This window comes from Musa acuminata, chromosome BXJ3-5 (genome assembly GCF_036884655.1).
Source record: "Musa acuminata AAA Group cultivar baxijiao chromosome BXJ3-5, Cavendish_Baxijiao_AAA, whole genome shotgun sequence".
In the NCBI taxonomy this organism is placed as follows: domain Eukaryota; kingdom Viridiplantae; phylum Streptophyta; class Magnoliopsida; order Zingiberales; family Musaceae; genus Musa; species Musa acuminata.
The window spans coordinates 34,249,985-34,276,177 of NC_088353.1; the positions used below are offsets into that span (position 1 = coordinate 34,249,985).

The 26,193-nt window shown below is 38.1% G+C and overlaps 1 protein-coding gene and 1 long non-coding RNA gene across 5 annotated transcripts; both read left to right on the forward strand.

Annotated features, from left to right (window-relative positions):
- The first annotated feature begins 8 nt into the window (after positions 1-8).
- Positions 9-2,995, forward strand: LOC103985169 (uncharacterized). 4 transcript variants are annotated; one of them, XR_010496589.1, is made up of 4 exons: positions 9-1,621; positions 2,173-2,264; positions 2,402-2,509; positions 2,618-2,995. It is a non-coding gene; the product is annotated as an uncharacterized LOC103985169 (long non-coding RNA). The 4 variants fall into 4 exon arrangements; XR_010496590.1 differs by having other exon boundaries at positions 9-660; positions 1,496-1,621; positions 2,173-2,509; XR_010496591.1 differs by having other exon boundaries at positions 9-453; positions 545-1,621; positions 2,173-2,509.
- Positions 2,996-12,403: 9,408 nt separating this feature from the next.
- Positions 12,404-25,741, forward strand: LOC103985170 (glutathione hydrolase 1). Its single transcript, XM_009402799.3, has 7 exons — positions 12,404-12,498; positions 12,571-12,902; positions 13,477-13,998; positions 14,997-15,232; positions 24,045-24,309; positions 24,844-24,981; positions 25,341-25,741. Exons 1-7 carry the CDS (start codon positions 12,492-12,494, stop codon positions 25,578-25,580), a joined length of 1,740 nt encoding a protein of 579 aa, XP_009401074.2. The 5' UTR covers positions 12,404-12,491; the 3' UTR covers positions 25,581-25,741.
- The last annotated feature ends 452 nt before the right edge of the window (positions 25,742-26,193 follow it).

Sequence of the window (26,193 nt, forward strand, 5' to 3'; positions counted from 1 at the left end):
TTTTGGTTGTTTGTTTTTAACCTTTCTATAGTTTCCTTTCTGCTTCGTTCGCGATGTCATAGTGATGCCATTACTTATCTATAGCGTCAAAGACTTTGGTATTTGGTCAAATATGCTATTGTGTTTTGCTTTCAGAATTATGTGTTGCTATCAGTGGTTATGCTTTTATTTTGGTTTTTGGATTTGGGATTTGCTTAGTATATTTATGAAGAAGAGGAACACGACGGGTTCGTGTTGGAATATCAATGTTGTTTCTTCTTGGAATTTGGTTGGTTTCTCGTAGATTGTTGCTAAAAGATTCGAGTTTGATGTTTCTTTGTTTCTGTCGCGCCTTAGTCGGGGCAGAGAGTGAATCCTTAGGAGGATGAAAATATGTTTGTTCATCGTTGCTGAAGATTCGATTATGGTGTTCTTTGATTTGATCTGCCTGTTGGAATTAGTTATGTAATCAAGGTTCTGCTCTACTCGTCCTTTCTGAACCCTATTCCTGCTTTTTCTTTCCTAATGCCTCAATGATGTGGTCTAATTCCTTAATCGAAATTAGGGTTCTTGGCATTCGGTGCGATGTTCTAGTGTCTAGTTTTGGAAGCTTTGTGATGCCAGTTTTAGGGTTTCCGAAGAATATGTGAAGTGTTTATCTACATTGGTTTAATTGAAAAGGTGCGTTGGAATTTAACATTGGTTGCATGCTTGAATCAGAGTTTTTGTCCTTTAATGTGAGCGACAAAGACTCGGGTTTTTCCTTGCTTTTCGTTTTCTTCCCCCCTTTCCTTTGCTTGTTGGTATTAGACGGATAATCAAAATTTTGCTTGAGTTGTACTTTTGATGTTTTGTTCTGCTTCATTAGTTGTATGATTAAAGTGCTGCTCTACTTGTCCTCTCTGTAGTCCATTTCTGCTTGTTCTTTCCTGATGCCTCAACCATGTGGTCTAATTCCTGCATCAAAATTAGGGTTCTTAGCGTTTGGTGCAATATTCAAGTATCTAGTTTTGTAAGGTTTGTGATGCCAAATTTTACTTGTCAAGTGAGAATGAAGAATTTCCAAAGTGTTGTCTACATTTGATTAATGCAAAAGGTGCATTGGATTTCACTCTTAGTTTGCATGCTTGAATCAGAGTTCTGTCCTCAACTTGACTGGCAAAGATTTAGGTTGTTTTTGCTTGTTGGCATTAGTTGTTTAATCAAAGTTCTCTGAGCTGTACTTACAATGTTTTTTGGTGTCTCCCGATGATGGTGTCTTGTTCATTATAATGTCAAATTAAGACTTTGGTTTTTTTGTGAGATATGCTAATTTATTACCATCTGGACATATGCAATGCTACTTTTTGATGCTTCTAAAGCTTGTTTCATCTTCAGCTCAGCATCTTAGATAAAAAGATTCCGATATGTCTTAACTTGATGGTTGGGAAGGGTGGCACTAAAATATACTTTTATAGTTGTGGAACTGATCATAATTCCATCTTCTTTGCATGTCTCTACCAATATTTTTCTACAGGTAAGGTGAATGTCATTCCATGAAGGGTGCTGGCTCTGCTGTTGACGGTGGCTTCTAAATGAACTTTGGTGAAATTGTCCTGAAGCCCAAAGCATTAGCAGATCTTGATATTTGTGTTTTTATGAGGTACGTTACAGATTCATGAAATCTATACTTTTGTTTTGTTTACAGAAGTTTGCGTAAGGTTTGGTGTATGATTATCCTCGATGAATGTCCTTTCAGGTTCTCACATCTGTGTAGCTTATGTTGGTTGAGATTCTTAATGAGAATTTATTGTATCGGTGAAGTCTAGAAAACGAGTTATGACAGAAAATGATGGTTATTTAGGGATGAATCTTCCAGACTAATCTACTGATCGGTAAAACCCAATATTTACATGCTTGCAACACTTCAAAAACTTTTTTATGTGGCATTATGTGATAAATCCACCTGTGAAACTTGTGGAGATTGGAATTTCCATAATGTTTATATATTTTTTGGTTGCTGATGAACCCCAGAAGAAAGATTTATTCCCATGAATGAAATGCTACTAGTTTACCTTCTAGGTTAAAAGTGAGTAAGTTTATTGTCAAAAGAAATCATATTGCTCAATCCATAGGCATGCTCATATTCGATATCCCTGTCAAGCACAGACTTTTTTCTTTAGTTTTTTTAACTGTTAAGGTGTGATATTTCAGCAATCCTTGGTGGTGGTGGTGGTGGTGGCGGCGGTCAAAGTTGAGAACATGGCCAATTTGGACAGTGGTCCATCTGATTCATCTCTATCCTGGTGGCTATATTCATCAAGCAATCTGTGACTTTTTGCAAATCTACTTTTTTCTAAAAGTTGAAAATAAGCTCCAATTGGACCAGCATCCTTTGACTTTTTGGGAGAGACGTTTTCTGAATTCTACACTTCTTTTTCAGTGATGAAGATGATGGCGCATGATGATGTATGTGCAGGAGAAGCTGCAGGAAGCATGTGATATGAACTAACAGAAGAAGACAATCTATCCATCCACCCTCATGAAGCAGGTGACGATCATCCCTTTCTTCTCATCTCTTGTTTTGGATCAACTTGCAGGTGCAAAAGCCATCTCAACCTACTGATACTGTGAACTTGTGTATAATTCCACTTCTCAGAAACGGAAAGAAGCAATGAACAAATCCAAGACAAGTCGATGCTGATGATCAAACGATCTCAATGTGTATATGGAAGATTCCACTGGCTTTGGTCAATCAAAATTCAAAGGTCCAGTGGAGCATTCAGAGCCCTTGATGGACAACTACTACAATAATGCATAGGAGATCACAAAAACAAGTTGAAACACTTGTCACCTCCAAGAAATCTCGGACAAGTGGATGCTGGTGACCAATCCAGTTTGTGCATCTCGGTGGCCAAAGCATATTTGCTGATGACAGTGTAAGCATACAAATCTGTAATTATGCTAAGTCAATAATGCGGAATTAACCTATATGCCAGGATTTGAAATCAATACATAGATCAAATTATACGATGCGTACCTTTTGAAGCCATCCGTTCAGAGATCTTGTTTGATCTGCTCAGCACCGTGATCCAAGATTGCTGCAGGCTCCGTCTTTAATCCGATCGCGCTGCGGAATCTGCAGGGAGTGCGAAGAGTAGACCCTTTCTCCTCTCTTCCTATCCTTTCACAGGATCACTCAGAGTGATGGATTTGGGGAGAGGGTTTTGGGGAGAGAGTCGAGGAGAATAACTGAATTCCTCAACGGAGAGATGCGACGTTATAACGCTCTAACACACTTAGAGATCCTGTCCGGCGAGAGCAGAGGGTCTACGATATCTCCGAGGAATCGTTTCGTAGTGGACTTAGTCTTGGCTAAAATATCGCAACGGAACCCAATTCTATTATATATCTTATTCAATAAAAGGGTCACATATTCTAACATTCTCCCACTTGGCCCATTAATTGATTGATAAGATATAAAAGAGATACAAAATCAAAACAAACAAAACAAAATTTGTTTGAAAACAATTTTACCTAATTGGATTCCAAAAATTTTGAAAAGCATTTTATACATGGCCATGTTTTAAAAATAAGCCAATAAGTCCAATAATCATAATAATACTATATTAAGTCCAACTATCAATGCGAGTCATAGCGGTTGTATTTCATCAATGTCATACTCCCTTCTATGTACCACAACATTGTTAGTCTTTCCTAACATAGTCCATAATGACCCCTGTAATTTGTCTTGTCAAGACAATCCTGTTAGTACATTCAACCATAATATGCATAAACATAAATGTAAATAGGATAGCAGAAACAGATAACTTTAATTAAGTTAAAATGTCAATAATAGCATCCACATAAACATTCATCACCATATCCTTTATGACTTGCTCACAAGCCCCATTCTAAGAACATGTTCTTTGAATATTTTGCACTGTAAGGCTTTTGTCAATGGATCAACAATCATCATAGTGGTGCTCAAGTTCTCAACTGACACTTGCTGTTTCTGGACTCTTTCTCTAACCACCAAGTACTTTAACTCAATGTGCTTGGAACCACTAGAGTACTTGCCATTCTTAGAGAAGAAAACTGCTGCGGTGTTATCACAAAATATCTTCAGCGGCTTGGCAATTGAGTCGACCACACCAAGTCCTGAGATAAAATTTCGCAGCCATAAAGCTTGATTTGTAGCCTCAAAGCATGCCACAAATTCAGCTTCCATTGTTGATGATGCAATAAGCGATTGCTTTGCACTTTTCCAAGAGATTGCCCCACCAGCTAACATAAATACAAATCCTGAAGTGGACTTCCTACTGTCGAGGCAATTTACAAAATCAGCATCTGAATATCCAGTTACTTCAAGCTGATCAGATCTCCTGTATGTGAGCATATAATCTTTTGTCCCTTGTAGATATCTCATTACTTTCTTTGCAGCTTTCCAATGTTCCATTCCTGGGTTGCTTTGATATCTTCCCAGCATTGCAACTGCAAAACTGATATCTGGTCTTGTACAGGTTTGAGCATATAGTAGACTTCCAACTGCGCATCCATAAGAAATATTCTTCATTTGATTCTTTTCTAAGTCATTTCTAGGACACTGGTTTTGACTGAATTTTTCACCTTTAGTAATAGGCACATCATTGGTTGAGCAAAGCTGCATATTAAATCTCTCCAAGATACGATCAATATATCCTTTCTGAGACAATCCTAATAATCCTTGAGATCTATCCCTGAATATCTCAATGCCAATGACATAGGATGCCTCATTCATATCAACCATCTTAAAGTTCTTGTTGAGAAATATCTTGGTTTCGTGCAATAAACCAAGATCACTACTGGCAAGTAAAATATCATCCACATATAAGACCAATATAATAAACTTGCTCCCACTTACCTTCAGGTATATACACTGATCAACAGTGTTTTCCTTAAATCCGAAGGAAGTAATGGTATTATGAAACTTTATATACCATTGTCTGGAAGCTTGTTTAAGGCCATAAATGGATTTCTTAAGTTTACAAGTCAAACTTTCTTTACCCTTTTCTATGAATCCTTCAGGTTGTTCCATATAGATTTCCTCATCCAGATCCCCGTTCAGAAATGCTGTTTTTACATCCATCTGATGCAACTCAAGATCATAATAAGCTACTAATGCCATAACGATTCTTAATGAGTCCTTTTTAGAAACAGGAGAAAAAGTCTCATTATAGTCGATGCCTTCCTTCTGAGAAAAACCTTTGGCCACAAGTCTGGCTTTATATCGTTCGATATTGCCCGTTGAGTCGCGTTTTGTCTTAAAGACCCATTTACAACCGACTCTTTTACAATCATTGGGCAATTCAACGAGATCCCAGACATCAATCTGTACCATTGATTTTAACTCTTCTTTCATTGCATCATACCATTTTTCAGAATCGTTACTTTCTATGGCTTGTGAAAACGATAAGGGGTCTCTTTTTATTCCTATATCATAATCTTATTCTTGTAGATATACAACATAATCATCAGAAATGGCATGTTTCCTTTTCCTTTGAGATCTTCTCAAATCTGCCAATTGTGATTGTTCTACAAGATCATCAACGGCGACATCAACATCATGTGAGAGTTCTTGGATGTTATTTTGTTGTTCACCCTCATCAATACTCTCATTTATTTGAGGAACAACAATCTCTCGGACAGGAGATGATATGGGAGAATTAACCTGAATCTCCTCAATATCAAAATTAATCCTTCGAGATTTTTCACTCCCACTAATTTCGCCATTTTCTAGGAATTTTGCATTACCAGATTCTACTATTCTCATACTATGATTAGGGCAATAAAATCTGTATCCCTTGGATTTTTCTGGATAACCAATAAAATATCCTGAAATAGTTCTTGGCTCTAATTTCTTTTCATGTGGATTGAATAGTCTTATCTCTGCAGGACACCCCCATATATGTAGATGTCTCAGACTGGGTTTCCTACCAGTCCATAACTCAAAAGGAGTCGATGAAACTGACTTGCTAGGAACCCTGTTCAAGATATACATAGCTGTCCTAAGAGCTTCACCCCACATCGACTCAGGTACAGAGGAGTAACTCATCATGCTCCTAACCATATCCATCAGAGTACGATTTCGCCTTTCAGCAACACCGTTCTGCTGTGGCACACTTGGTAATGCATATTGAGCACAAATACCCCGTTGTTCTAGGAATCTAGCAAAAGGACCAATATTCTGACTAGATCCATCATATCTGCCATAAAATTCACCACCTCTGTCAGATCTGACAATTTTAACTTTTCTATCTAATTGTCTCTCAACCTCATTTATGTATACTTCAAGAGTATCAACGACTTGAGACTTTTCATGTATTAGATAAACTTTGCCATATCTGGACAGATCATCTATAAATGTGATGAAATATTTTTCTCCACTAAAACAAGGAATATGGAGTGGTCCGCAGATATCAGTATGAATAATCTCAAGGAGTTCTTTACTTCTTGTGGCATTTTTCTTTATTTGTTTAGTTTGCTTTCCCTTAATGCAATCTATACAAATATCAAAATCAGTGAAGTCTAAATGTTCCAAAATATTATCCTTCACTAATCTTTCAATTCTTTCCTTGGAGATATGCCCCAATCGTCTATGCCATAATATGGAAGATCTTTCATTATTGAAACTACGTTTCAATCCAACATTTGATTACAGGGTCATTAGTGTCTTTGCAAACTCAAGATCCAAATTAATTCTGTACAAACCATCATACAGAATTCCAGAACCAACTTTTATTGAATCGTAAAATATGCTGAGTTTGCCACTACCAAAAGAAATACAATATCCCAACTCATCAATTCTAGAAAGAGAAATCAAATTTCTAGAAATTGTAGGGACATAACATGTGTCAACAAGATCCATCAAGTGACCCGTCTCTAAGCGTAGACGATAAGTTCCCATTGATATCACTTTCGCTTTAAGACGATTTCCCATAATAATGAATCTTTCATGTTCTTTTGGTTTCCGAATTGAAAGGAATCCCTGCATATTATTTGTAACATGAGTTGAAGCACCGGAATCTATCCACCAAGTGTTAGAAGGAACTTCTGTAATGTTTGATTCGAAACATACAAAGGTCGAGTTAATACCTTTCTTTTCGAACCAAGTCTTGCGTTTAATGCAATACTTCTTCACATGTCCTTTCTTGCCACAAAAGAAGCACTTTACAGTAAAGGCTTTCTTTTCTTTAGTCTGTTTAACATTTCCAGACTTAGCAAATCTCTTTGATGGATGATGCTTCAACTTTCTTTTCTTATTACCTCCTCCTTGAGTAGTCGTCATAACATTATATGAATTTTCCTGCCTTAATCTCAATTCTTCCTGAACACACATGCTAGTCAACTCATTCAAGTCCCACTTATCCTTATTTGTATTATAGTGAATCTTGAATGGGCCAAACTGAGAAGGAAGAGAATTAAGAATAAATTGCACGAGGAAAGATTCATCAACATTCATGCCTAATGTTTTAAGTTTTGCAGCTTTGTCGGCCATATTGAGGATATGATCCTGAATTCCTCGAGTACCATCATACTGAGTCATAGTCAGTTCTTTCATCAATGTGCCAGCCAATGACTTATCAGCAGATTTAAATCTGTCTTCAATAACCTTTAAATATTCCTTTGCGCTAGTTGCAATCGGTAATGAAGTCTTTATGTTATTTGCAATTGTCATTCTTATGAACATTAAACTAAGCCTATCAGATCTTTCCCAAGCCTTCATTTCATTAATTTGTTCTGCAGTACTTTCATCAGTCAAGTCTGCAGGCTTTTTAACAAGTAATGCTAGATCAAGATCTAATACACCCAGTGTGAATTGCACATGCTCTAACCATTCTGAATAATTTGATCCAGAAAGTACAGGGACACTTGAAGCATATGAGTGTATATGCGGAAGTACCACTGCAAAAAGATATATAACAACATTAATGCTTTGAGTTTGTCAAAAATTGATGAACTATTGATATCATCTATATTACACCTTTGGGTGAAATATTGACATATCTAGTGTTCACTCAAGAATATTTTGGAGGACTGATACCATCCTTGAGGAATAGGTATTGTTACCTTTGGGTATACAACCCTAAACTGCAAGGATATCTAAAATAGTATCATCCTACCCCATCACATAATTATTTGAATTAGATTCTCCTTTGGGATTATCTAAATCTCATAATTATATGTGTCATTATGAATATTATTTCTTTAATATCATTTAGGACTAATTCTTTAATATTATTTTATAAGTCATTAGTCCAGGTCACTTTGGTGGCTTCAAGACTAATGCCATGATATAAAATAAAAAATATCCTATAAATGATAATGCTTTTATTGTAATTCATATCACAAAAGTCTATCATCCTAGGCCACTTTGGCAGCTACTAGTCAGATAGAACTTAGGGAAATGAATTACAAATAATATTCATCAATTTATTTAATTTTTTTTTTTGCTAAGCAATTCAATAATAAAATGACCATAATAATTATTGAATACTAATGCAAAACAGTTCAATAATAAAGAACAATAATAATTATTGAATATTAATACAAAACAATTCAATAATAAATAACCATAATAATTATTGAACAATAATGTAAAACAATTCAATAATAAAATAACAACAATAATTATTGAACATTTATATAAAGCAGTTCAATAATCAATTACCATAATAATTATTGAACTTTAATACAAAGCAATTCAATAATAAATAACAATAATAATTATTGAAATTTAATGCTAAGAAGTTCAATAATAAATAACCATAATAATTATTGAACATTTATGTAAAGCAGTTCAATAATAAAATAACCATAATAATTATTGAACTTTAATAAAACTCATATGATAATTTCAAACATATACATGTGAATAAATAAAAAAAATTCCAAAAATAATAATTGGATTTTAATTTTATTTACCACATATATAATGAATAATTCATATGAGAAAACCATAAAATAAACCATAATTTATAGTTTTTTTTTTAATCAAAATTAAATCCAATCAAATAATCAAAAAATATAATCATGATTAAAATTAATCATAATTATAATAAATGATATTTATCAATTTTATAATTGAGAATATAACCTAAATTTCTCAATTTCATAATGATAAAAACCGAAAATATTTGATAGGATATAAATCGAAAAATATGCGAATGGCAGAACTGTAATTTGGCAGAAATTAGACCCGAGGGCAAAACCGTAAATATGTTGACAGAACATAAACTGTAATTACGATATTTGCAAAGGGTAAAACTGTAAATTTTCAAAAACCCTATCCTCGAGGACAAAAACGTAAATATGCCAAAACCCTAATCTGCCATCGCCGTCGCCGCCTGCGCGAGCGGCGCTGCCGCTGCTGCCTGCGGCTTGGCCGCCAGTACGCGGCTGCGGGCTTGGCCGCCAGTACGCGGCTGCGGGCTGCCGCCTGTGCGCGGCTGCGGGCTGCCGCCTGTGCGCGGCTGCGGGCTGCCGCCTGTGCGCGGCTGCCAGCGACCGCCTGTGCGCGGCTGCCAGCGACCGCCTGTGCGCGGCCACTGCCGCCACGGCGCTGCCGCCGCGGGGCTGCTACTGCTCACGCGCGGCCGCTGCCGCTGCGGCGGTTCCTGCCCGCGGGTGGCAGCTGCCAGCACGCGGCCGCCGCCTGTGCACGGCCAACTCACGCATGGCCGCCACCGCCTGGGCTATCTGCCTGCGTGCGACCGACCGTCGCATGGACGGATTCTGGCCGTGTGCGACCGGGGTTCTGTGATGCCGTCGCACGGACGGAGTTCGGTGATGCCGTCGCACGGACGGAGTTCGGTGATGCCGTCGCACGAACGGAGTTCTGTGATGCCGTCGCACGGACGGAGTTCTGTGATGCCGTCACGTGGACGAGTTCTGTGATGCCGTCACGTGGACGAGTTCTGTGATGCCGTCACGTGGACGAGTTCTGTGATGTCGTCACGTGGACGAGTTCTGTAATTATGCTAAGTCAATAATGCGGAATTAATCTATATGCCAGGATTTGAAATCAATACATAGATCAAATTATACGATGCGTACCTTTTGAAGCCATCCGTTCAGAGATCTTGTTTGATCTGCTCAGCACCGTGATCCAAGATTGCTGCAGGATCCGTCTTTAATCCGATCGCGCTGCGGAATCTGCAGGGAGTGCGAAGAGTAGACCCATGGATTTGGGGAGAGGGTTTTGGGGAGAAAGTCGAGGAGAATAACTGAATTCCTCAATGGAGAGATGCGACGTTATAACGCTCTAACACACTTAGAGATCCTGTCATTTAATAGGCGAGAGCAGAGGGTCTACGATGAGATGAGATCTCAGAAGATTTCCTCCCATCAAGGATATCTCCGAGGAATCGTTTCATAGTGGACTTAGTCTAAAAGGCCACATATTCTGACAGACAGTCATGATCTTAATCCGGGCATTGAGGATGAAGATTCAACTGGCTTTGGTCAAGGAAGTCGACCCTGAAACCTTGAGCCAGCAGTGTCTTGTCTTGGCTGGATGTTGGAGGTGGACTAATCTACTTAAGGCATGCAATTGTCAGCTAGTGCGGCATGATCCAATGGAGCATTTAAAACCATTGATGGACAACAACTGCAATGCGCGGAGGTCTTTGGATTCTGGTCCTGAAGCAGTAGAACCCAATGCTTCACGCTTTTCCTCAATCAATCAATCTTACTTTGCATGAAGAGAAACAACAAGTACCTGAAGTTGCTCCGAAAGTTGAACCAGGACTAAGCGTGCAGCAGTTTTGTCACTCATGATTTAAACCTGTCTCGATCAATCTAATAGAAATTACTTCACCGATGACAATGGATTGAGATTTTAGATGAGGAAGCAAATTGAAGTTTGGGTTAAGATTTATTTTAGTTTTAGTAATAAGTTTGTATGGTCATTCGTTTCTAAAATAATTTTAATATTTTTAAAAACATAACATATAAGTCTTTCATCGAGTTAGTTTATATGATATATAGATTCATAATAAATTATTAATATAATTATATATATAATTTAAGTTTTAAAAAAATTAAATTTTATTTTAACTCTTGTGATCTTAATTATGGATCACTTAAGTTTTTATGATTTAATTATATTTAAAATAATTTTTATATTTTTTAAAATATAGGATATAAGTTTATTTCGTGAGTTAATAGATGTTAGAATCTACTTACGTGACATGTAGACTCACAATAAATTATTAATATAATGATATATAATTTAAATTTTAAGAAGGATTAAGATTACTCTTGTCGAGGAAGAGAAAGCGATGAAGGTCGTAACGACGAACAAAGACGGAGAAACAAAAGGCTAGATGAGGCATTGGTGAGGGAGAGCTAGACTGTCATATTGTAGGCATGGCATGTGGAGGCATAGGAGAGGACGAAGTGGGAGACGGTAGGGATAAAGATGCGGAGGAGGATGAAGAGAAACCGGGGAAACTATTGCATGCATAGTATCAAATTGGTCGATGCACATCCATCTAAAGTAGGATCAAAAGCTCATGAGCTTATTTTCAATGCGAGAGAGGTTGTGTGTATATGACGCCTTGCTAGGTAGTAGTGGCTCAGTGTTGTTACTGCTGATCGCTTCCATGATGATGCATTTTCCTATCATTGATGGTGGTCTTATTTTTTTTATTTAAACTTAAATTATATGTGTCACTATATTAATGATATATTATGAGTCAATATATCACTTAAGTAGACTCTATTGCCTATTAACTCAGGCTTGACAGAAAGAACTTATATGTTATGTTTTGAAAATATAAAAGTTATTTTAGACACAAATAAACCATAACAACTTAAGTGATCCATGACTAAAATCACATGAGTTAAAATATATCTTAATCCTTTTTTAATTTTAAAATATATATTATTATATTAATAATTTATTATGAATCAACATGTCATATTATAACATATATTAACAAAGAAGAAACTTAAATGTTATATTTTAAAATATAAAAATTATTTTAGACGTGAGTAAATCAATCAAAATCATAAGAATTAAAATGGACCTTAAACCTAAAAAATTTGATCCAAGTATATAACAGTAAATAAGATTTGGATATGGCAGGATGGTTTTTTTTTTAATATCCTTTAATGGGGTAAGAGATTAAGAAGCATTCTAGTTGAGTTTGGATACCTTTAAATATTTCACATATTTGAAGTATTTTATGTGATATTTATTTATTATGATGGATGATAAATCTTAACATCCGGAGATAGGTGATCACGTTGGTCTTTATGTTATTATTATTATTATTATTATTATTATTATTATTATTATTATTATTATTATATATGATACATATAATGTGGTAGTAACACATTGATCAATGTCCTCTACAATAATTAATGAAAAAGATGTCCATTGGGCTCCACCAAGGTGGCGGGGGGAATAAACAATCTCGAATGGCAATTCAATATTGTTATCTCACGGCTGCCGCCGCTCTCTTCCAGTTCACGTCGACGACTCCATGGCTCGTAACTCTCTCTCTCTCTCTCTCTCCTCTCTCTCTTCGAATCTGATACATTCCGTTCCTTGATGCGGCGCAGTTGGGCGGATCCTGCGGCCGGTCATCGCCGTCGCGCTGTTCCTCCTCTTCCTCCGGTTGCCGCCGCGGGCGACGGGGCAGAGGCCGGAGGTCGTTACCGCGAGGCACGGCGCCGTGGCCACCGATGACCGACGCTGCTCCAGGGTCGGGAGGGACGTCCTCCGAGAGGGCGGCCACGCAGTGGACGCCGCCGTCGCCGCTGGCCTCTGCCTGGGCGTCGTCAGCCCCGCGTCCAGCGGCGTTGGCGGGGGCGCCTTCATGCTCGTGAGGGCGGCCAGCGGGAGAGCGCAAGCCTTCGATTCGAGGGAGACTGCTCCCTTGGCGGCCTCCGAGGTACGACATACCCATCCGCTCGGCTTCTTATTTGCTTTTGGGTATATTCCTTTTAATCGATAGAGTTACTTGTAGATGATCGAGCTACTAATTCTTGGGGCAACTTCACATGAGAGTCAAAAGAACAACTGTCATCAACTTAGGATTTAATTTCTGAACTTTAAGGTTATTTAAGATACCCAGCCAGCAAACCATCTCAAAGATGCACTTTCTTAGTAAAGTGTATGCTGTCAAAACTATTTATCTTTGTAAGTTTTCTGTCAAAAAAGTGCCTTGCTAATTGATATTGGATTTTTTGGCCTTTTTAAATCGCCATATAAGTTTTTCTTTTCCTTTGATGCTTATGTTTGAATGCTTAGCCGAGTATTGGTATTTGATTTGAGACTGCCTGTTTTCCTCTTCTTTTCTCTCCTTCACAATTACTTTGACAGACCCTCCATGTTCATCAACTTAAATGGAAAATTAAAGGAATCTAATTGTAAAATTTGTTGGCACAAAAAATATCTATTTATTTGTCTGTCATGTTCCTAGAGCAAGTTCTTCAAAATTTTCAATGTATTGATGATTCCTGCAGAACATGTATGCTGGCAATGCTGCAGCAAAAGCAAGTGGTGCCCTTTCGGTAGCTGTTCCCGGAGAAATTGCAGGATTTTATGAGGCTTGGAAACAATATGGAAAGCTTCCGTGGAAGAGGCTGGTAATGCCAGCAGCAAATATTGCTGAAAAAGGATTCAGAATATCTCCTTACTTATATATGCAGATGAATAGAACAAAATTAGGCATTTTTACTGATAAAGGACTGCGTGATATTTTCACATTAAATGGAAGAAGCCTTTTGCAGCAAGGAGATATGTGTCATAACAAAAGACTTGCACATACTCTGAAAGCTATTTCAGACCACGGGCCAGATGTGCTTTATAACGGTCCCATCGGACTTAAACTAATTAGAGATATTAAGAAGTCTGGAGGCATATTAACGATTAAAGATTTACAGAGATATCAAGTAAAAGTGAAGGAGCCAATCTCTTCTGAAATCCTGGGGTTAAACATCTTGGGCGTGCCACCCCCTTCATCTGGTGGTGCTGGACTGATACTTGTAAGTCTTTATTGATTTTATCTCCTCATGTCTAACAAAGATATCAATGTCTAATCCATGAATGCTACTAGTATGAGTGAGGTTCCTGTTTTAAGTGCCATTTGGAAAAGAATTGAGAGTCTTGTTTACCAATTAGTTGACATGTATTATTAAAAAGGTTAGGAAATTAGCTGACCAACCATTCTGTTGTTTCACTTACCTGCTTATAAACTAACCATTTTGCCCTTTCCTGTTTCCATTCATTTAATGACAATCACTATGTAGAAATTATAAATGGACATTAATTAGGAAGACATTTTCTTTCTTGTAATTTTGCACTTCCTGTTTGATAAAAGTACTGAAAATTGGTAAAATGTACCAAGTTTTCTGTAGTCTGACTGTTTAGGTTACATCTTTGTCATTAATTCTGAAACTAGTTGGCATAACTAACAACCAACAAGTGAACTATTTTGTGCTTCTAGAATTGAGAAATATGCAAGCCACTTTTCCATATGACCTGCCTTTCTTTTATACTTGAGTTATCAGTTACCATGCATAAGATTTCAAAGATCAAGTGGACATTTGCTGATACGTTAAAATATTTATCATCCATAGATTTTTCTGTACTTGTATATAATAGAATAATACAAAAAATGCTCAATATACCTTATCAAAAATTGGCCTTTCATTGATACGGAATCAGGCTAAGCCTCTATATTGATGACATGACAGAAAAAAAAATAATAACAAAAAAGTATACTTCAGTTAAATGCGCTGATTCCAAAAATGTTTGTAACATGTAATTCTGCCTAGGATTTCTGCAAATTGATTGATATTATTTAGTAGTAGTTCTTGAACATATGAACTCACAGGTTATTATTAAAATGTAACAAGAATTATAAAGCATCTAAATCCAACTCTTTTTAATTGCATTATTGTTCATAAGACACCCAGTATGGATCTTAAATTCTTTTATGTAACAGAAATTTCTCCTTTCTTTTCTTTTCTTGATGGCACAGATATTAAATATTCTTGCTCAATATGGAATTCCATCAGGTGTTTCTGGCTCTCTTGGACTTCATCGGTTTATTGAATCACTGAAGCACATGTTTGCGGTGAGAATGAACCTTGGGGATCCTGACTTTTACAATGTTACGGCAGTTCTTTCCGATATGCTCTCTCCAAAGTTTGCAGAAGATTTAAAGAAAACCATCAATGACAACAAGACATTTCCTCCTAACTATTATGGAGGAAGGTAAGTAAAGTACTATATCTAGATCTTATCCTACTCTTATGATTACATTCTCAAATTTAAAATACAGATTACAGCTGTATTTAGAACTGTAGAAGTTCTTATGACATGCTATTGTAGTTTATATCTACTTCAACATCTTTCCCTGCAAAAACAATTAAAGACTTGAACTATTGAATGATCAACACATAGATTTAGGTTATTGGTGTCACATCACAGATTTATAAAAAAAATAATAAATCAGTAATTTATTATCCATAATTTACAAAATAAACTCTCTTTCTTTTTTTTCGTCCTTGAATTCAAATCATTGTCTTTACAATAGTAAATATTTTATTAACTAGAAAAAAAGAATCACATCTTCTTGGTAGGGTCACAAATATTTTCCACCCAAGCTTCAGATCTATTACAAAGTAATAGATTACTTTAAAATTAAATATAAGATAAAAACATATCAGCAATCATACATGCTAGTAGGAACCTCGAAAAAATCATAAAAATAATTTTTAATATTCGTGAAATATAAATAAATATTAATAATTTAATAAGAAATGATAATATATTGATTCATCATAAAACTTATGCATCAGAAAAATGATGATAATTTCTTACATAATAAGCAAAATCATGCATCAACCACATGCAACACATACATAATAACTAGATAACAAAGGCATACATCACACCCGATGGTGCACTCTCTCAATACCGGATAGAGAGGCATATTCCACGGGATGGATTTCTCCCAATAGATTGACATTAAACACCCGAGTCTTGGACGGGTCACATGCGCTGCACATACCTATTCTAAGTAATAGATTGAGTTGAGGTATAACGGGCTAGATAGAGGAGCAACGATGTGTTTAATGTCAATCGCATAGTTGGGCAGGCTTAACTTCATAGACTAGGTTGAGCCTCGCTTTTAAGTTGGGCTGAGCCTTACCGCTAAACTAGGCCATGCTTGGCTCGCGAGTTGATCATATATAGACACATGAGTTGGGGTCGTATCTGACCATATGGACTGGGTCATATCTAGCCGCATGAGCTAGCTTATGCTTAGCCACATGGTTGGGTCGTATCTTGCCACATAGGCTGGGTCATACATGGTCATATGGACTAGATCATATCTAGCCATATGGGCAGGGTCATGCTTGGCCATATTGTCACGACCTTAGCTGGTTTTGCCTAAGGCGTGCGGCACCCTCGCGCGTCCGTCCGCAAAGGTCAGCCTCCCCGAAGCCTCCCATTGTCCCTTAGGACCAACAAAAGAGAGAACGGGTTAAAGAGAACGCCTCAATCGGGATCCACAAGCAAACATGTCCGAAAAACACTTCATAGACAATGCAAATTACAAACAGACTTTACAAGCTCTGAATAGTTGCACAACAAAGGGTAAAATGGTCCATTACAGACCGAGAAGCTCTCGAACGTGTCCACATGACACAACCTTTATTTACAAGCCTAAAGAGACCACCAACCCAACTAAAATGGGACTTATAAGCCTTCGGCCGCCCCTCTACCTGCTATACAAGGCATGAACATGCCAAAAGACAACGGACAGACATAAGCATTACATCCGACATCTTGTTTAGAAGTTTGTCCGTTACATTCTCCCCCACTTATCCCTTCGACGTCCTCGTCGAAGCCTTTGTGAACACTGCAACTCTTCACCTTTGCTGAGTCTTCAATCTTCTGCTCCAGCTGCAATGCGCCTCCTGGCTCCCAGCTGCTCTCCGCTGCTGTTTCTGAGTAGTCGAACCTTTGATCCGCCATGCTGCTTCAACTCGCCAATGACTCTGACTCTGGTGTGGGGTTGGCTGAGTTGTGTTGATCCTTGTCGATTCTTGCGGATCCACCAAATGAAGGAAAAGACCATCTTTTCTGCGCCAGTCTCTCAAAATTTCCACATGCTGCTTGAACTGGGTGGATGCTTGTTGGAGCTTTAACGAGCATCGCCTCGCAAACTTCTGAAGTTTTGGGTTCTTCCTCCACAAAATTTGCTCATTGACTCTTCTTTCAGTTAGTTGTCACATCCAAGTAGGTTCGCATCACTTCCGCTTTCGATTGGCATTTCGTTGGGAAATGAAGCGGACGATCTACTCTCAGTAGCACTGATCACCGTTGGTGAGGATTTGACAACTATTGTCTTCCATTATCTTCGAAGGGTCTTTGAACTTGTGCAGAGCTCCTCTGCTGGATAGATAAGAGAACTGGGGTACTCGGTTTCGCCCATTCTCTTAAGAGTTGAGAAGGCAAAGGTTACTTTGACTTCGCCCGCCTCCTCGAGGTTGTACTTCATGCATCGAGCTGGTTACTAGTCTTCGCCTGCTCTTTGCTCACACTTCTGAGGCACTTGAAGTGTTTGCACTCCTTGCGTTGAGTTGGCTACTGTGATTCACCTTCTCAATGCCATCGAACTTCTGGAATGCGGGAAGTTTTCACCCCAACTTGGAGTAATTCTCTGATAGATGAGGTCGCCTCTGGGATTGTACCGTCTTCTCCATCAACCCTGCCGCCTACTCCACTGAGTAGCAAAGGTACAACACCGTGTACTGCCTGCTTCGTTCCTTGGTCGTGCACTCTTGCGTGACCCGAAGTCCTTCACTTACGGCTATCTTGATGAGAAACTTGTTGACACCGGTCTTACGAAGTTTCTTGGCCTCTGCCCTTCAGCCTTGTCTCGGTACTTGGAGATTGCCTCTGCATGCTCCACCTCCTCGGCCCCTTTCACGACCAAGCGCTCTCCCTCCATGAGAGCAAGGGATCAATGACTTGCACGGAAGTCCCGCCTCTGCGGTACCATGGCGCTGCCATGCCCATGGCCCTACTATCCGTCGCCTCACCTCTGTATCCCTTTTCTTCACAATCAGTAGAGATGTCTCCGTGGCACTCCTCTGAGTCCACCTCCATTCTAACTGATGCTTGATTTTGGGTAGCTAAGTCCCTCTGGACTCGTCGTCGCTTCCTCGCCCCTTTCGACCCCCTGCTTCAACACCTCTGTGTTCTCCAAGCAGTCTGTTTGGTCGATGGAAAGACAGACTGCAACTCCCATGCATGGCCTCTGCCATCACGTTGTAGAGTTTGCACCGATTCTGTTCTCCTTAGCTTCCTTGGTAGCAACGTTCGCTTACTCGACCTTGTCCTCTGACTTGTCGGGCTCCCTTAAGCGAATATGAGCTCTGGAGCAGTCCAACTCTCCAGCTGCTTCGATCATACCTCTGAATGATCAAGTCCCTCCCATGGAACTCACTGGTACTTGCATTCGAACTTTTCCCTTGGTGGAACACAGCCCCCATATGCTGATGACCAAGGCTTTCATCTGATGCAAAATTCGATGCACGCCCGGAAGACCCTCCTCTGCGGTACCATGGCCTTCACTCCTTGAATCCATAGCCCTTCTTGCCGTCGTGTTGTTCATCGAAGTGGAGCTTCCAGTAACTCCCGATCATACCTCCATATGATCTCATCCCTCACGGGACAGATTGTGTGTATCGCATTGCCACGAACTGTTCCACCACGATCCGCTGCACCATGTCGCCTCCTGGTGACATCTCCATTGCATTCTGATCTTTGTGGAATAAACTCAAATTGTGAACCCTCCATGTGTGGCCTCTGCCAATACATCGCAGGGTCTCCTCCACCTTCGATTTTGTTCGTTCCTTTGGCAATCGACCTTCATCCACCCACTCTTGGGTCACACCTAGATGAAGCACCGCTCTAGGACAGTCCGTCGCCTAGTAGCTCCCAAAGTCCACCGACTTCACTGTAATTTGTGCACCATCGTCTGGATCCTGGGCCTCTGCCCCTACCAGCACAATCTCCGCTGCGCACTGCTTCATTCATAGCAACTCAAATGGCAACACTGTGGCATATTCTTCAAGAGTACCCGCCTCTGCGTCCTCTTGCCCCGTGCTAAGGCCCTTCTGAACCCAACTTCGCCTCCGCAAATTGAGTCGCCTTAGTTCCTCCATCAAATGCTTCTCCGAGTTAAGGTGCATGTGCCGCAAAGCTCCCTTCGTCTTTTGGCACCATGCAAGATGAGTCCGCTCCGTCAAAAAGAAGGACCCATGGAACAACATGATCCTACCCTTGCCTCTGCAAGAGTTCATGTCTTTGACCTCTGTCTAAGGAAAGCACTGTACTTCTGCTCCATGTTCTAACTTCACTGCTGGCTCCCTTCATGCGGCTTGGGTACTTCGCCAAGTTACACCCAAGTTGCTCCGCTCCTCGTTCTTGCATTGAGTCGATGGTGGCCCTCGCGCCCACCATTCCACGGGTCAGCCCTCCCTTGAGTCCGATCTCCATATCGACTCTAAGTGTGCCTTCATTTAAGTTGCTTCAGGTCGCTCCCCCACTTGATCTCGCAATGCATCCACCAATGCATTCTCTCGAGCGAGATCATGCGGCAACTCCTCGCTGCTTGCTCGGTCCATTGAGCTTCGTGGGGTTGTTGTTTGTGAGGTTCTCCTCCTCAACATGTGAAGTCCGTCTCACATGATTCTCCCTCTGGAGTGCTAAGACTTATCCCTCCTGGATAATTATCCCGTTGGAGCAACATCTCTCTTCGTTACGGAGACCACCATCCCCTTGGACTACTCCGATCTGCTGAACAAATTGTGCATTGTTCTGCCTCCTGCAGACACACTTGCTAGATTGCGCCTCCACGTCAATACAGCCACCGCTGCACTCCTCAAGGCCTAGCAACATGCTGAACTCATTGCACACTTCAGCCTCCTACGGTCGTATCCTTCACATGCCGAAGAGAAAGTTTCAATGCTCCATGGCGCCGAGTCTCGGTCGCCTTGGGATGGCCACGAACATTCCATCGTCCGCATACAAGCCCATGCATGAGTACCAAATTCTTCGAGTTAGCAATTCCCCTCACCTCTGTGAGCTTTGCATTACTCTTTTGGTCGTTGAGCAACTCATTCCACCTTGGATGGTCTCATTCTTGACAAGCGCCTCGCTTGCCTAGAGCACCATCAAGTATAGTTGTCAACGTTGAGCCGTAGCTCAAACTCAGCCATCCCAACCTTTGTGCGCTCCAAATTCTTCCAAGCTTGCCTGTTCTCGTGGTGCCTCTCGCGCGAAGGGTTGGCCATTCCACTGAATGCCAATGTTAGATGCCCGCTCCTCTGAGCGACTCTTTTCCCTCCATCTCCATGCCCGTTTTCCCTCAAACGGTCGCGCGTGTGCTGACTGCCCTCAACGCAGCCCCGCTAGGTCCCCCACGTTTGCATGTCAAGTGTTTCTATGAGTGCTTGTCCCGCTCTGATACCATAATTGTCACGACCTTAGCTGGTTTTGCCTAAGGCGTGCGGCACCCTCGCGCGTCCGTCCGCAAAGGTCAGCCTCCCCGAAGCCTCCCATTGTCCCTTAGGACCAACAAAAGAGAGAACGGGTTAAAGAGAACGCCTCAATCGGGATCCACAAGCAAACATGTCCGAAAAACACTTCATAGACAATGCAAATTACAAACAGACTTTACAAGCTCTGAATAGTTGCACAACAAAGGGTAAAATGGTCCATTACAGACCGAGAAGCTCTCGAACGTGTCCACATGACACAACCTTTATTTACAAGCCTAAAGAGGCCACCAACCCAACTAAAATGGGACTTATAAGCCTTCGGCCGCCCCTCTACCTGCTATACAAGGCATGAACATGCCAAAAGACAACGGACAGACATAAGCATTACATCCAACATCTTGTTTAGAAGTTTGTCCGTTACAATATGGGTTAGGTCGTACCTTGTCATATAGGCTGAGATATACATGACCACATGGATTGGATCGTACCTGACCACATGGGTTGGGTCATGCCTGGCCATATGGATTGTGTTGTATCTTGTCACATGGACTGACTCCTACATGGTCACATGGGCTGGGTCATGCCTAGTCACATATGCTAGGCTGTACTTGGCCACATAGGCTAGGTCGTACATGACCACATTGCCTGAGTCGATTTAGTTTGACAGATCAACCTGACTCAAGTAAGATCCCAATTAAACTCCTCTTATTAAATTATATTTCGATATTTAAAATTATTAAAGAATAACTTAAATCCATTAAATAAAAAAATGATATTCATGACCTTAAATTTAAAACTAATTACTTCATAAAAATTTATGCATAATTCTTGAAATATAGATATATCTAATTAAATAAATTAGAACTACTATGTTAATCTAAAAATAATAAATTTAATAATTAAATTAATATTAAAATTCACTTAAGCTTAGGAGATCAATATAAATCAAATAATCATTCTAATATCACAAATCAATTATCATTATGATGAATAATGATGTTTTAATTTTAAAATTTCATGATTAGTAAATAATGATAATTGATTTGTGATATTAGAATGATTATTTGATTTATATTGATCTCCTAAGCTTAAATGAATTTTAATATTGATTTAATTATCAAAAATTGGATTAACATAGTAGTTCTAATTTATTTAATTAGATATATCGATGTTTCAAGAATTATGTATAAATTTTTATAATGTAATTAATTTTAAATTTAAGATCATAAATTTAATTTTTTTTTATTTAATAGATTTGAGTTATTCTTTAATAATTTTAAATATCGAAATCTAATTTAATAAGAGAAGTTTAATTGGGGTCTTACTTGAGTCAGGTTGATCTGTCAGACCAGGTGGATAAGTTAAGGAAATAGTTAAATTTGGTTTCCTTAACCATGTAGATAAGTTAAGAATTCTATTATTCAACTAAATTATTAATTGATTTATTTCCTAATGAGTGATTTGATATTTAAGAAATATATAGTTTACATTCTATTTTTGGTGTGTGAACTATAAGAAATGAATATTATATTACTTTCTTTGTGTGTGAAAGTAAAATATAATATTCACACACAAAGAGAGTAATATAATATTCATTTCTTATAGTTCACACACCAAAAATAAAATGTAAATTATATACTTCTTAAATATCAAATCACTCATTAGGAAATAAATCAATTAATAATTTAGTTGAATAGTAGAATTCCTAATTTATCTACATGGTTAAGGAAACCAAATTTAACTATTTCCTTAACTTATCTACCTGGTCGGACAGATCAACCTGACTCAAGTAAGACCCAAATTAAACTTCTCTTATTAAATTAGATTTCGATATTTAAAATTATTAAAGAATAACTCAAATCTATTAAATAAAAAAAATTAAATTTATGATCTTAAATTTAAAATTAATTACATCATAGAAATTTATACATAATTCTTGAAACATCGATATATCTAATTAAATAAATTAGAACTACTATGTTAATCTAAAAATAAGAATTTTAATAATTAAATCAATATTAAAATTCATTTAAGCTTAGGAGATCAATATAAATCAAATAATCATTCTAATATCACAAATCAATTATTATTATTTACTAATCATGAAATTTCAAAATTAAAACATCATTATGCATCATAAAATTGTAACAATCTCAACATCAATATTTCAAAACATAAATCAATGCTAATTAAAAAAAAAGGATCCTACCTCTCATCGACTATTCTTTCCTTGATATCATCTTCTCGGGAAGTCCCCTCCTCACTCATCTCATTATTAGGTTTAGTGAGGAATGAGGGAGGAGTAGCCCCCTTTATATAGAAAAAGATGAGATCTTCCCGAAAGGTAAATAATAATTTAATTTTTATTTTTAATTTATTTTTTATTTTGTTTTCACACATAAAGGGAGTAATATAATATTCATTTCTTATAGTTCATACACAAAAAATAGAATGTAAATTATTTACTTCCTAAATATCAAATCACTCGTTAGGAAATAAATCAATTAATAATTTAATTGATTAGTAGAATTCCTAACTTATCCACATGATTAAAAAAACCAAATTTAATTATTTCCTTAATTATAGTACATAAATATAGAAGTTAATAATAAGGTAATACATTATTTATAGTAATTAATTTATGTTAAGGGAGAAATTATCGGTGATTACAATTGATCATTGTAGATGGACTGAAGGTGAAATACTAAGATGTTGAGAGCCACAACCCTTGTTAGATTTTCTATATGTGGTTTAAACTTTAGGTCAACAAAGCAATCTTGGCTGCTTTATGATATGTTTTGATGCAAGAGAAATGTTGCAAGTTCTAATCTTATAGTAGTAAATATAATTGGTCCTTGTATATGATGATCTGACTTATGAACTGCTATGTTGGGTGCTCGTGTTTGTGGGTTGACAATATATTATGTCTGTAATTTCAGTTGGTTGCTTCATGTTTTCACATAAGGAATAATATTAGTTGAATTTGGAAGCTTATTGGTCTGTCCTACTACTACACTACTAGGGGTTGCAATGGCCATATTTGCACTGAAGTTCTATCCTGACACAGTCAGCAAAACTGATCTTTCTTTTATTTACTGAATGAGTGTGAAAGAGAGGAAGACAGAAAAGAATCAAAGAGAGAGTAAATAAGGTTAGGGAAGACATATTCCTTATGGTTAGCCATTAAGTTGGGCCTTGAAATAGTTGGTGCTATTGCTTAGAAGGTAGGACATGGAACATGAGTAATTAGCAATGCCGATATTGGGATGATTTTAAGAAACATGATCATGGATACAGTGACAAGATTTATCGCAGTAGATGCTCATGCAAAGATGCATGTGCATGTTATTTGTTTTATGCCATCAGTGTGGCAGGTGCATAAATTTCTCTGCGTTTTTGTCAAATGGTGATCTCTTGGATTGTTTAAATAATCTTGGCTGATCTCTTAGATTGATTATTGGTGTTTACATGTTCTCTCAGTCTATTACTGTGTGTGACATATGCAGGTGGAATCTGATCAATGATCATGGAACCAGTCACTTGAGCATTGTTGATAGTGACCGAAATGCTGTTTCAATGACCAGTACTGTCAACTCATACTTTGGGTCACAGATTTTATCACCTAGTACAGGAATATTGCTTAACAACGAGATGGATGATTTTTCCATCCCCAATAGTTCTTCTGCTAATATTCCACCACCAGCTCCCGCAAACTTTATTAGACCATTGAAAAGACCATTATCTTCCATGAGCCCTACAATTGTTGTCAAGGTATGCTATTTACTTCAGGAATATCCTCTGTTTATACCATGTATATATATTCTGCAATGAGAGCGAAATACTGATTTGTAAGTAAATCTAGGTCACCTTGATTTACTATATTATGTTCCTGAAGACTGATTGTCTTTGTACACTAAGACACATCCACTAGAAACAAAGTGCATCATCTTTCACAAAGAGCATCCTTAACAAGCTTGCCTAAAATCCACAAGATGATGTCCAAGATTATTTCTTACAGAATATTGTAAGTCCATTTGAAATGTTCCCTGAAGAGAGTGGGTAATGATTGATTTAATTTCTCCATTTACAAGCTTTTTTTATATTTTGATTGAAATTAGCTTCTAAATTGCTTTCTATTAACTCTCTCAAGCGCATCATGTATCATGAGAGAGTTGATGCCTTTATGTATAACTTGAGTGGGGCTAATCTACCTATTAAAGTAGGATGCCATGGCAAAAAGTGTCGGGACATTCCAAGCATTGTAAACCACTATTCTTCTGTTATCTTCTTTTTCTTGCTTTACAGGATGGGCAATTGAAGGCTGTGGTGGGTGCGAGCGGAGGAGCCATGATCATTGCTGCGACTGCTGAAATATTGCTGAACCATTTCGCACGGAGGATGGATCCATTATCTTCGGTCTTAGCTCCACGATCTTATCACCAGGTTCTGCTACTTCCTCCTTTTCTTTCATTTCCTATCCTTGCATATTCCAATATTATCCCTAAATTGAGTTCCAGTAGATTGAAAACGCATGCTGCTGAAGGTTAACGTAGAGGTTCTTTACATATCCAAAATGACATGAACAATGACTTTAGCTCCCATATAATGCTCCATTTCTTATATCTCACTGGAACATGAAACTTGGCTCAGTTCCAAAGTTGAGAATGTTTGGAACTCTTGTTTTTATTGTATCACCAAATCCCAGTAGCAGAGTTATGGAGTCTTTGAGTTGTTTTCAGTAAGAATTGTTTTAAATATGCTTCAACCAATTATAGAGTTTTTGCTTTCTGTTTCTTCTGCAGCTGATACCAAATGTGGTTCAGTACGAGAACTGGACGACGGTAACAGGCGACCACTTTGAAGTTCCTGCTGCAACAAGAGCAGCCCTGCAGAAGAAGGGCCATGTCCTACAAGCCCTTTCTGGAGGGACGATTTGCCAGTTTATCGTTGTGTGCAGCAGCCTAGAGAAGTCGGCAACAGTCGGAAGTGAGCTCACTGCTGTTAGTGACCCAAGAAAAGGTGGTTTGCCGGCTGGTTATTAAATGATGATGCATATGATGATTCCTCAAGCAAGCAAAGAAGTGCTAATCTTCGTTACCAATTTACAGCTTAGTAGGAGAGTTGTGATTGCTTGATTCTCAATTATAGACATTTTCTTAGTTACCTTATTTGAATAATAGAAAATTTGCACCATATGCATAATCCCTTCAGAGCTTAAAAAAATTTGCAGATCTGATTGTGTAGTTAATAATGTTCACAGGTTTGGTAAAGGTTACCGCAAGCCAAATTCTTATTTGAAATTCTAATTCACATTAATATTCTTAAAAGTTATTATGATGCTAATAATATTAGGGATATTTTAGCTATATTATTATTATTATTATTATTCACGTATGCATCTTTTAACTCAAATAAACTAATGTTAGCCATGGTTTTGACTAATTTGAAACCTTTTGGGTCAGTGCTAACAGCAGTATCATAATGAGGGATGTATACTATGCAATGTAAACAAAACATATATGTACACATACACACACACTACAAACGATAAAAGCTGAGATTTTGTGCAAAGTGGAAGCAATCAATCAATCGTAACCCTTTTTTTATTTTTATTTTTATACAGTACCTAATGATGTGATACTCAAAGTTCATATC